This window comes from Vitis vinifera, chromosome 2, assembly GCF_030704535.1.
Source record: "Vitis vinifera cultivar Pinot Noir 40024 chromosome 2, ASM3070453v1".
Lineage (NCBI taxonomy): Eukaryota > Viridiplantae > Streptophyta > Magnoliopsida > Vitales > Vitaceae > Vitis > Vitis vinifera.
Window position 1 is genome coordinate 19,426,252 of NC_081806.1, and position 13,230 is coordinate 19,439,481.

The 13,230-nt window shown below is 38.1% G+C and overlaps 1 protein-coding gene across 1 annotated transcript in view; it reads left to right on the plus strand.

The window, feature by feature from the left end:
* Positions 1-13,230, plus strand: part of LOC100264793 (LRR receptor-like serine/threonine-protein kinase FEI 1) — a 50,891-nt gene that overhangs the window by 18,563 nt on the left and 19,098 nt on the right. Inside the window, exons 6-7 of the mRNA XM_002266666.5 lie at positions 4,564-4,635; positions 13,075-13,146. Coding sequence (XP_002266702.2) covers positions 4,564-4,635; positions 13,075-13,146 — 144 coding nt within the window. The remainder of the gene's footprint in view (positions 1-4,563; positions 4,636-13,074; positions 13,147-13,230) is intronic.

Sequence of the window (13,230 nt, forward strand, 5' to 3'; positions counted from 1 at the left end):
AGTGTGATTTAGCTTATCCTTTGAGTGTAATTCAACTTAATTGGCTTTCAGTATGTCCACCCTAAGGGTGGGTTTACTAGGTGAGGTCCTTAGTTGAGCTTCAGGAGTTGTTATACTTGTATAGTCTTTTTTGGTTCCTTTTGTATAGTCCTCCTTGTATAGTGGAGGTTTCTTTGGGCCTTTTGATCAAGTTTGTATTTCATGGGGAGGATTTTTCATCCTTCTCCTGTTTTTATTCACTTTAATTAATACATATTTTCTTTCTGATGAAAAAAAAAAAAATGTTGTCCTCATCTGATCATTACAAAAAATGCAAATTAATTTAAAACATTTTTGATGGAAAATTAAGATAAGTCTCAAGGGCTTGATGCTTTTGATGGCGTTTTAATATTTCCACTGAAATATTGACAAATTAGTTGAGTGCTGAATGTATCATTGCTTTTTTGTCACCTTTGTATACTTTCTATGTCTTTTGGTGTGCCTCTTTTTGATTAGGTACTGTTAATAATATTCTTATTTGCCTATCAAAAAGAAAACAGAAAGTGCTGAATGTGGTTTTTGGCTCTTAATAAGAAAAATGACGAGACGCTTAAGGAGTCCACTAAGTTGTCTTTGCCTTCTCGAGGGAGAAATTGTGGTGGTTCTAGAAAAGAGGGGAGTGCCAATTATATAGATCAAGGTAAAACCAGTTGAAAGAAATGCTCTATCTACTTGGTCAAATTTGCAGGATTTACCTGTTTGCAAGAGATTATATAGATTTCTATTTTCACATGCGTGGGAGCACATCTTCCCCATTGTCTCCAAGAAGCCTTACCTAGGTTCACATCTGACTATTGATTGATTGTCTTTGATAACAACCTATTCAAGTGAGGTTCAACTCCTTGTAGATTTGAAAACATGTGGTTGTTGCACCTAGATTTCAAGGCTAGCCTTTAGTTCATGGTGGAAAGAGTTTCGAGTGGGATGGTTAGAGATTCATGAAAAGGCTACAATATGTCAAATCAAAATTGAAGGAATGGAACAATGTATCATTTGGTGTCTTAAAGGAAAAGAAAAAGAATATTCTTAAAGACCTAAAAAGCATTGATGCTTGTGAGTAGAAAGGGAGTATGACTCCAAAGCTTTTAGCTCTAAGGACCTTAAGGAAAGGGGGGATGGAGAAATTATTGTTAAGGCAAGAAGTGCTTTGGAGGCAAAAGGCTAGGGTTAGATGGGTTAAAGAAGGGGACTGCAATTCAAAGTTCTTCCATAGGATGGCTAACAAGAAGCTCACCAGTCTTTAGAGAATGAAGAAGGGGAAACTTTATATAACATGGAAAACATCTTAGAGGAGATAAAGAATTTTTTTGAGAAATTATATGCTAAGCCCCTTGGAATTTCGTGGAGATTAGTGAGGTTAGACTGGTCTCTAATTTTAGAAGTGAGTGCAAATTGGTTGGAACGTCCTTTTCTGAAGAGGAAATCCATAAAGTTGTCTTTCTATTAGGCAAGGAAAAGGCTCTTGGTCAGATGGATTCTCCTTAACCGTGTTTCAGGAATGTTGGGAAGTGATAACTGAGGGTTTATTAAACTTTCTTACATAGTTCCATAACAACGGGGTAATCAACCAAAGTACTAATGCTTACTTTATCACACTTGTGCCAAAAACCAATTAGGCCTTTAAGATATTAGACTTTGGATCAATCAATTTGGTCACAAGTCTGTATAAGATCATAGCCAAAGTGCTACCATGTCGTCTTTAGGGAGTCCTTCATGAAACCATCCATATTTCCTAGGGAGCTTTTGTTAAGGGGAGATAAATTTTGGACACGGTATTGATAGCCAATGAAATGGTGGATGGGAAAAGAAGTTCAGAGAAGGAAGTTGTGGTCTTCAAAATTGATTTTGAAAAGACCTATGGTCATATAGATTTGGCATGTCTTGACCATGCATTGGAAGGAAGGGGTTTATTACTAGATGGAGATTATAGATTACAGGATTTTTATATTCAATGAATTTTGATGTATTAGTGAATGGAAATGCCAAAGGGTGATTTAAAGCAACTAGAAGTCTAAGGCAAGAAGATCCTCTTTTCCCCTTCCTTTTCATCATTGTAATAGATGTCTTAAGTAGGATGCCTAGAAGAGCAAAGTGGTATTCTTGAAGGGATTCAAGTAGGGAGGAGTAGGAGTAAGGTGTCACATTTGGTATTTACTGATGACACTATCTTCTTCTCTAGTGTCAGTGAGGTGAAGTTGCAAAATCTAAAGCTAATCTTGTTGATTTTTGGGCACATTTCAGGGCTCAAGATCAATTTAGACAAAAACACTCTATTAGGAATCAATACTAGTCAAAGATAAGATCTCTAAACTGGCTTCATTGCTAGAATGTAAAAACTTATGAGTGGTCCTTATCCTATCATAGTCTCTTTCTTAGGGGAAACCCTAAGACTAACGTCTATTGGGACTCGGTTATTGACAAAATCTCAAGGAGATTGGATGGATTGAAGAACCCATTTTTGTCCTTAGGTGAAAGAATAAACTTAATCCAATCTTGTTTCTCTCATATCCCTAGTTACTTCCTTTCTTTGTACAAAATCCCTTCATTAGTGGTGAATAGGATTAACAAAATACAAAGGGATTTTCTTTGGCCAAGTTTTGGGGAGGGATCACCCTATAAGTTGGAACCAAGTTTGAAAGTCTAAGGAGGAAGGAGAGTTGGGGTTAAGGAGAATTTCTTTGAGGGCCCCCCCCATTAGGGAAGTGGCTTTGGAGGTTTCTTAGGAAAAGTTTAGCCCTTTAGCATAAGGTTATATTGAGCATCTATGGGATACTTCCCAAAGGTTGGATGCTAACATTTCATTCAGGTGATCATATTGTTGCCCTTGAAGGCCATTGCTTAGGTCTTTTAGGATATCTCCATTCATATCCAGTTTTTGGTCGGCAATGGGCAAAGATTTGCTTATAGGAAGATTTGTGGTGGGGGAACGTCCTTTGATTTATCAATTTCTTAATCTATATAAAATTGTGTTGGAGATAAGTTTAAAAATCTGTTAAATGCACATGTTTTCAAGATAATTATTTTGAATGTAATATTTATAAATAGTTATGCTTAAATTACTTTCATTAATTTTCGTAGTCTTTGATATATAGCATAGATAAATAATCTTTTAAAAAATTATTAGCACACATGAGTTTTCTCTACTATTGAAGATTAGTTTGAAAAGTTATTAAATACATGTATTTTAAATTACTTGCAATAATTTTCATAGTTTTTGATATGTAGCATAGATAAATAATAGTTTTATGTTTTACCATGCTATAGCCTAACAATGAAAAATGATGTAAGATAAAATAAAATTATTTATAAGAGTAATTTATTTTTGGTTTGAGTCAGATTTTTCATAATTTACTTTTAATTTAGTTTTCTAATATGGTTAATTAAATAAATAAATTATTTGTAACATTAGAGCTATTTTATAAATGTAATTTATTATGTTTTTTAACTATTGAACTGTAGTCTATTGTGTTTTCAAGTATTCAAATTCAATAAAATAAAATTTTTATTTTCAAAGTCATATTCCTTATCAATGCATGTTGTATTATTGACTAATGTCACAAATTTTATCATGCATATGGTATTTTCTTAAAAAAAACCTAATTTAATTTGTGCATCACTTTTACTTTTATTACATTCCTCATTTTTTTTTTCAAAATTTTCTTATTTTTGGTCAACTTTCATTTTTTTTTTCAATCCTTTAGCAGTATTTTAATTGATTTCGTTATTGTTGTAAAATTGAACCATCGATATTTTGTTGATATTGACATTTTCATCATTGATTAGTCATGATAGATGCATTATTAGTGGGAAGTGTGTGAACCACTTGTTTCATCATTCTCTTGGCTCATAAGACTTATGACAACTATTTTCTCTTTCATGAGCATTCTCTAGGTGGTCTTAAAAAGACTCTAGACACATTAACTATTTTGTTTCAAGGGTTCATCGAAGGTGATAGGAGTGGAGTCCTTTAGGAATGTTGGATGTTTGGGGATTGTCAAAGACATTTAACTAAGTTGACAGATAAGATTTTATCTTGGAGTTCTCTTTATGTCTCAGTGGTTCTATTCAACCAGGGTTTGATTGTTTATCCTAATTTAGGGGCAACCTTTCTAGTGCTAGTTACTTTTAGTCAACTTCATGGAATGTTTTGATTGAAAAATGGACCTTCCAAAAACCTTTCATATCAATAAATAGTTTATTTCTGATTAAAAAAAGTGGATGTTGCTTTTGCCTTTGATTGTGTCCTTTTTTTGTTTTCTCCTATGTGTACGTGAATGTGTGATAAGATTCATGTTTTGTCAAATCATTTATTCCTAAATTTTAATGCATTTTATATGTTAAAATGTATTTGTAGTGTATTGCAATAATTTGTTTAACTTATTTTCTTTTATGTAAGGAGTATTTCATTTATCAGTCTTCTTTTGCAGATATTTGCAGGCCAATATTTGTAGTGTATTGAAATAATTTGTTTATCTTATTTTCTTTTATGTTAAGAGTATTTCATTTATCAATCTTCTTTTGCAGATATTTGCAGGGCAACTACTTAAGTGGATTAATTCCTAGTGAGTTGGGTAGCCTTTTAGAGCTTAAAGATCTGTGAGTTGTTTCTCTTATGCTAGCTATTGTTTGTTTGTTAAAATGGTTTAATTTTTACAGATTGGACAACAAATTATAAAGTAAAGGTTCTATAGAAACTTGAACTCCCTATCTTAATGAGAGTTTATGATATGTAGGTTTCAAACACCTATCAACTTGACATCTGTGTCCACTTGTTTACTAACTTTTTTGGGCACCTATAAAAGACTAAAATTGTAAGCCTTTGGTTACAAAAGGGAGATAACAGTTAATTGATCATGATAATTAAGGCTTTTTTATGGTGGTTTTAGAGAAGATGGGATTCATGCAGAGATAGATCAAATGGATTAGATGGTGTATCTCCACTGCAAAATTCTTAGTGCTTGTAAATGGGACTCTGACTGACTTCTTCCAAAGTTCTCGGGGTTGAGGCAATTGTTCATTTTGGCCATGGAGGCACTTGGTCGGATTTTGTTGAGTATGGGGTTTGAAGTTGGGTGGTAGAGGTGGCAAAGGGCAAGAAATGACCCACTTGTTGTGTTGATGACCCTCTTGTTTTCTATGATGCTAGGTAAGATCATGTGGAATATCTAAGTTGGTCATTCATGTGGTTTGAGGCAATTTTGGGTTTTACAATTAATATGAAGAAGAGCAAGCTGATTTTGGTTGGAGGTGATGACTATGTGGAGATGTTAATTGCTTTCCTGTGTTGGAGGGTGGGGCAACTCCCTTCTACTTACCTAGGCTCTTTGTTGGGTGTTTCGTTTAAATCAGCTAGGACATGGAACTTGGTGGAGGAGAGGTTTTAAAAGAGGCTTGCTTTGTAGAAGGGGCAATATTTGTCTAAAGGAGGGAGACTCACTTTGATTTTCTAGTTTTCCAATTTACTTTATGTCTATGTTCGTTATCCTAAAAAAGGTGGACCGAAGGTTAGAGCAGGTCAAAAGAAACTTCCTTTAAGGTGGGGTAGAGCTTGCAAAAAAAACCACACTTTGTTAGGTGGCCTATTGTTTGCTTGGACAAAAGAGCAGAGGTGTAGATATTAGAAACCTCTATGTTTGGAAGGAGGCTCTTCTCAGTAAGTGGTGTTGGAGATTTGCGATTGAGAGGAATTCTCTTTGGAAGCGAGTTATTTCTTAAAAATTTGGGGAAGACAAAGAGGGATGGTGCTCAGGGACAGTGAGAAATGGTTATGTGGTGGGTGTGTGGAAAGTGATCAGAAAAGAATGAGATTTTGTGAAGGGTAGAGTTCGCTTGTCTATTGGCAATTGAAGAAGGGCCAAGTTTTAGAAAGGTAGATGGAATGGTGATTTATCTTTGGAAGAATCTTTTCTGTTGTTGTTCTCTTTTGCCACAAACAAAGATGCATGGGTTGTGGATGTATGGGAGCAATATGAGGAAAGTGGCTGGTGGAGCCCTCAATTTTCTAGGCAATTTCATGATTGGGAACTTAAAGTAGCGATTGACTTTTTTCAGAAACTCCAAGCTTTCTCAGTTAGGAGAGAGGAGGATGATAGTTTGGAGTAGAAGGAATCCAAGGATGGCAAATTCTCCATTAAATCCTTCTATCTCTCTTTAGTCCAAGGAAGAAGTCAGCCTTTCTCTGCAAGTTGATTGTGGAATTCCTAGGCTTCGACGAAGGTGAGTTTTTTTTGCTTGGGAAGCATCATGGAGCAAAATTTTGATGATCGAGCCACTCAAAAGGAGGGGATGGAGTATTCTGACTTGGTGTTACATTTGTAAAAAGGATGAGGAGTTGACTAATCATTGCTCCTCTATTGCTATATGACTAGTATTTTGTGGCAGTTGATTTTTCTATGTTTGGTGTAGTTTAGGTGATGCATTCCTTGGTAAGGGGAACTTTGTTAAGCTGACATGACTCCTTCATGGGCAAGACATAGAAGGGCCTTTGAAAATTCAGAAAAATTAGAACAAGTAATTAAACTACTGTTTATGAATACTCTTGCAGAATGGGTTAAATTGTATGGTGATGTTAATCCCATGTCCGTCATAGACTTTGTAGATTAGATTGGTTCTAAGGAGTGGGGTAGAGGGGATATTGTTTTTTGTTCCTTCCTTTATCTTCTTCTTGCCCGTCCTTCTGTGCCATTTCTATACTTTACATGTACTTTGCTACACCTATAGTGCAGGCATTGTACTTATTTCTTTATATATATTTGTAGTCTTTCTTGTTACTGTTGAAATAATGCCAAAGTTAGGACTTTAATTTAGGAATAAAAAAGGAGAGATCATTTAGGATATTTCCTTATGATTTAGTTTCCTAATTTTAGGAGAGAATTAAGCTAGATTGATTTTTTCTTATTCAGTCATTTGTGTATATATATGTGTATGGTGTGTACCGATTAACATCAATAAAGGAGTTCAGAAATTCTTCATGGTATCAGAGCCAGTTTTCTGAAACCCTAATCCCTTCTGGTCACCTCTTATTCAGGCCATCACTCATTCCGGCCAAATCTCTCTGGCCATATCTCAATCCGATCATCTCTCTCTCTCTCTCTCTGTCTCTCATTCCGGTCATCAGTCCCTGTTCTCAGAGCCAAGGGAGAAAACGCTTTCCGGTCAATCGAATCGTCGTCAGAAAACACTCACCGCCAGAAACTTTTCCGGCGAACTTTTCCGGCGAACTTTCCGGCGACGGTTTTTTCTACACCGCAAGGAGCGCCTGGAGGAGATCTCCAATTTGTCCCAAAGCACCGGAACCAGAAACCCATCCACGCGCCGCCCACGCGCGTTTTTCCGGCCGGCGACTGCATCTCACGCGCCGGCGCGTGAGGGCGCGTGAGCCACTTTCCGGCGACGCGCTTCCTCCTCCAGGCTCGCCTGACGCCGACCAGCCACCCTTCCTACCTGCTTGTGCAATCCGAGCCCTGCACGTGCCTCTTTTGGGGTTCTTTTGCTTCCGCGGGCCCTCTAATCAGATTTTCCGGCGTCCTCCGGCTATTTTTTCTCAACTCCAGTCCCTGCACGTGCCTTGAAAAGTGTTCTTCTACCTTTCCGGTCCATGACAAAATACGGAATGGCATCATCACAAGTATCCAGCGTCACGTCACCAGAATCAGGGGGCAGATCTGAAATTCCAAACCTTGGTGGCAATGATTCCTCTCCTATTCTCATCACAGGACACAAATTAAATGGCCATAACTATTTACAGTGGTCACAATCTGTGTTGCTGTTCATTTGCGGTAAAGGAAAGGATGAGTACCTCACTGGAGAAGCAGTCATGCCGGAAACTACAGAACCGGGTTTCAGGAAGTGGAAGATTGAAAACAGCATGATCATGTCATGGCTTATCAATTCCATGAACAATGACATAGGCGAAAATTTCTTGTTGTTTGGGACTGCAAAGGACATATGGGATGCAGCCAAAGAAACTTACTCAAGTTCTGAAAATACTTCAGAACTGTTTCAGGTTGAATCAGCTCTACATGACTTCCGTCAAGGAGAGCAGTCAGTTACTCAGTATTACAACACACTCACAAGGTATTGGCAGCAACTTGACTTATTTGAGACTCACTCATGGAAATGTTCGGATGATGCAGCAACATACAGGCAAATTGTGGAACAAAAGAGACTGTTCAAGTTCTTCCTAGGACTAAACAGGGAATTGGATGATGTTAGAGGCCGAATCATGGGCATTAAACCCCTGCCAAGTCTCAGGGAGGCTTTTTCAGAGGTTAGGCGTGAAGAAAGTAGAAAGAAAGTGATGATGGGATCAAAAGAGCAACCTGCCCCAACATTGGATGCCTCTGCCCTTGCTGCTCGGTCATTTAATAGTAGTGGTGGAGATCGTCAGAAACGGGATAGGCCTTGGTGTGATTATTGTAAGAAACCAGGTCATTATAAGGAGACTTGCTGGAAGCTTCATGGCAAACCTGCTGATTGGAAACCAAAGCCACGGTTTGACAGAGATGGCAGAGCACACGTGGCTGCCAACTCTGAGAGCACATCTGTTCCCGAGCCGAGTCCATTCAACAAAGAGCAGATGGAGATGCTACAGAAATTATTAAGCCAAGTTGGCAGTGGCAGTACTACCGGTGTAGCCTTCACTGCTAATCGAGGAGGAATGAGGCCGTGGATAGTAGACACAGGTGCTTCTGATCACATGACAGGAGATGCTGCCATTCTTCAAAATTACAAGCCAAGTAATGGTCATTCATCCGTCCATATTGCTGATGGTTCAAAGTCAAAAATTGCCGGGACAGGTTCTATAAAACTTACTAAAGACTTATATCTTGACTCTGTCCTCCATGTTCCAAACTTGGATTGTAATCTTTTGTCCATTAGCAAATTGGCTCATGATCTCCAATGTGTTACTAAATTCTATCCAAACTTGTGTGTTTTTCAGGACTTGAAATCGGGGAAGATGATTGGCAGTGCTGAACTGTGTTCCGGGCTCTACCTCCTTTCATGTGGCCAATTCTCAAACCAAGTCTCTCAAGCAAGTTGCGTACAGTCTCAGAGTATGTCAGAGTCTTTCAATTCTGTGTCAAATTCTAAGGTCAATAAAGATAGTGAGATTATAATGTTACACTATCGCCTTGGTCATCCTAGCTTTGTTTACCTTGCAAAATTGTTTCCCAGATTATTTATCAATAAAAATCCAGCATCTTATCACTGTGAAATTTGTCAGTTTGCAAAGCATACTCGAACAGTATATCCTCAAATCCCATACAAACCTTCGACTGTTTTCTCTCTAGTACATAGTGATGTGTGGGGTCCCTCCCGGATAAAAAATATTTCTGGCACTCGATGGTTTGTGACATTCGTTGATGATCATACTCGGGTAACATGGGTTTTCCTTATGAAAGAAAAGTCAGAGGTCGGGCACATTTTTCAAACCTTCAATCTTATGGTTCAAAATCAATTCAATTCCAAAATACAAGTCCTCAAGTCAGATAATGCAAAGGAATACTTTACTAGTAGTCTCAGTACTTATCTTCAAAATCATGGCATTATCCACATAAGTTCTTGCGTTGACACCCCACAACAAAATGGGGTGGCCGAACGCAAGAATAGACATCTCTTGGAAGTTGCCCGGTGCCTTATGTTTTCCTCTAATGTTCCAAACTATTTCTGGGGGGAAGCTATTCTCACAGCTACCTATTTGATTAACCGTATGCCATCCAGAGTGCTTACCTTTCAATCCCCACGTCAACTTTTCTTAAAACAGTTTCCTCACACCCATGCCGCCTCTTCTGATTTACCACTCAAAGTATTTGGTTGTACGGCATTCGTTCATGTGTATCCTCAAAATCGTAGCAAATTTGCTCCTCGAGCAAATAAGTGCATTTTTCTAGGGTATTCTCCAACCCAAAAAGGGTACAAATGCTATTCTCCAACCAACAAAAGATTTTACACCACCATGGACGTCTCTTTCTTTGAACATGTCTTCTTCTATCCCAAATCTCATGTTCAGGGGGAGAGCATGAATGAACATCAAGTTTGGGAGTCTTTTCTTGAGGGTGTACCTTCTTTTCACTCAGAGTCACCAAATCCTTCCCAATTCGCGCCCACTGAGTTGTCCACACCCATGCCGCCATCAGTTCAGCCAGCCCAGCACACAAATGTTCCTTCTCCCGTGACCATCCAGTCTCCCATGCCTATTCAACCTATAGCCCCACAACTTGCTAATGAGAACTTACAAGTTTACATCAGGAGGAGGAAAAGACAGGAATTAGAGCACGGATCACAGTCAACATATGACCAATATATTGACTCCAATTCAAGTCTTCCTGAAGAGAACATAGGTGAGGATAGGGCTGGAGAGGTGTTAATTCCCAGCATTGATGATTCTACTTTGCCAATTGCATTGAGGAAGGGTGTTAGGAGATGTACAGATCATCCAATTGGGAATTATGTTACGTATGAAGGGTTATCACCATCTTACAGAGCATTTGCTACTTCTCTTGATGATACTCAGGTTCCCAACACAATACAAGAGGCATTAAAAATTTCAGAATGGAAGAAGGCAGTACAAGATGAGATTGATGCACTTGAGAAGAATGGGACGTGGACTATCACAGATTTGCCGGTTGGGAAGAGGCCTGTGGGGTGCAAGTGGATTTTCACCATAAAATACAAAGCAGATGGATCAGTCGAAAGATTCAAGGCTCGTTTGGTAGCTAGAGGGTTTACACAATCCTATGGGATAGACTATCAGGAGACTTTTGCTCCTGTTGCAAAACTAAACACTATCAGGATCCTTCTCTCATTGGCTGTCAATCAAGATTGGTGCTTGCAACAACTGGACATAAAAAATGCGTTTCTAAATGGGGACCTAGAAGAGGAAGTCTACATGGAAATACCACCTGGTTTCGAAGAAAGTATGGCAAAGAATCAGGTTTGCAAACTCCAAAAATCATTGTACGGCCTTAAACAATCTCCTCGAGCCTGGTTTGATAGATTCACAAAAGCAGTCCTAAAGCTGGGCTACAAACAAGGTCAGGCTGATCATACTCTATTTGTCAAGAAGTCTCATGCCGGGAAATTGGCCATATTGATAGTCTATGTCGATGATATTATTCTATCTGGAAATGATATGGGGGAGTTACAGAATTTGAAGAAGTATTTGTCAGAAGAGTTTGAAGTTAAAGACCTTGGAAATTTGAAATATTTCCTTGGTATGGAAGTGGCTAGATCAAGGAAGGGAATCGTAGTCTCTCAAAGAAAATACATACTCGATCTTCTTAAGGAGACCGGTATGCTTGGATGCAAACCAATTGATACTCCTATGGATAGTCAGAAGAAACTTGGTATCGAGAAAGAAAGTACACCGGTAGACAGGGGGAGATATCAGCGGCTTGTCGGGCGCTTGATTTATCTCTCACACACTCGGCCAGATATTGGCTTTGCAGTGAGTGCTGTAAGTCAATTCATGCACAGCCCCACTGAGGAACACATGGAAGCAGTCTACAGGATTCTTAGATATTTAAAAATGACACCAGGGAAAGGCCTATTCTTCAGAAAGACAGAGAACCGTGACACTGAAGTATACTCAGATGCGGATTGGGCAGGAAACATCATTGACAGGCGGTCCACTTCCGGATATTGTTCTTTTGTCTGGGGAAATCTTGTTACCTGGAGGAGTAAGAAGCAATCAGTTGTAGCCAGAAGTAGTGCAGAAGCTGAGTACAGAGCTCTTGCACAGGGAATCTGTGAAGGGATTTGGATAAAAAGGGTTCTTAGTGAACTGGGACAAACGAGTTCATCTCCAATTCTGATGATGTGTGATAATCAGGCAGCTATAAGCATAGCAAAGAACCCCGTGCATCATGACAGGACCAAGCATGTTGAGATTGACAGACACTTTATCACAGAGAAGGTGACTAGTGAGACGGTCAAATTAAACTATGTTCCTACCAAGCACCAAACCGCAGACATCCTCACCAAAGCTTTACCTAGGCCTAACTTCGAAGACTTAACTTGCAAGCTGGGATTATATGATATATATTCTCCAGCTTGAGGGGGAGTGTTGAAATAATGCCAAAGTTAGGACTTTAATTTAGGAATAAAAAAGGAGAGATCATTTAGGATATTTCCTTATGATTTAGTTTCCTAATTTTAGGAGAGAATTAAGCTAGATTGATTTTTTCTTATTCAGTCATTTGTGTATATATATGTGTATGGTGTGTACCGATTAACATCAATAAAGGAGTTCAGAAATTCTTCAGTTACCTATAAAAAAAAAGACCACTGTGGATCCTATATTTGTTGCCTCAAGCATAACAGGCCTATTAACTTCTCTAGGAATTTTTTTTTCACTGATAAGTAAAATATGTTGAAAACATAAGAGCGCAGGTTCAACAATTGCAATGTAGAAAGGAAAAAGATACATGAGCCTTGTTTGGGAGAGCTTCCTGAACATTAAAAGCAGTATTTGAAAGTCAAACATAATTTTGAAGAGTGTTTTGATAAAACTCTCAACTAGGGTACCCACACTTTTCAATATGATTTATTCATGTATTGAACAATAGCAACTAGGGTCTTCAAGCATAACAAGCCTATTAACTTCTCTTGGAAATATTTTTTTCACTGATAAGAAAAATATATTGAAAACATAAGAGCACAGGTTCAACAATAGCAATGTAGAAAGGAAAAAGATATATAAGCCTTGTTTGGGAGAGCTTCTCGAACACTAAAAGCAGTACTTGAAAGTCAAACATAATTTTGAGGAGTGTTTGGATAAAACTCTCAACTAGGGTCTCCACGCTTTTCAATATGATTTATTAATGTTTTGAAGAAGTAGTGAGATCCATTCTTTTCCTCAACCATGATGCTGGGAGCAATTTTCACTTAATTAAAAATTTTAAAATGTTATAATTATCCTTATATCTAATAAAAACATTAGGTTGTTTGGTTCAGTTTATTATGGCAAGAAAAAATATGATTTGGTGTTATATGTCACAAACTCATTCACTTAAGTGTTTCCTGATCTCACAGGGATATTTCAAGCAACTCTCTCAGTGGATATATTCCTCCATCACTTGGGAAGTTAGACAAGCTCTCAACTTTGTAAGTGTGCTTGCTTTCTTCCAGTTAATCTAATGCTAGACAATATTTCTGAGTTTATAATATTTCATTGAAGTCAATATTCAT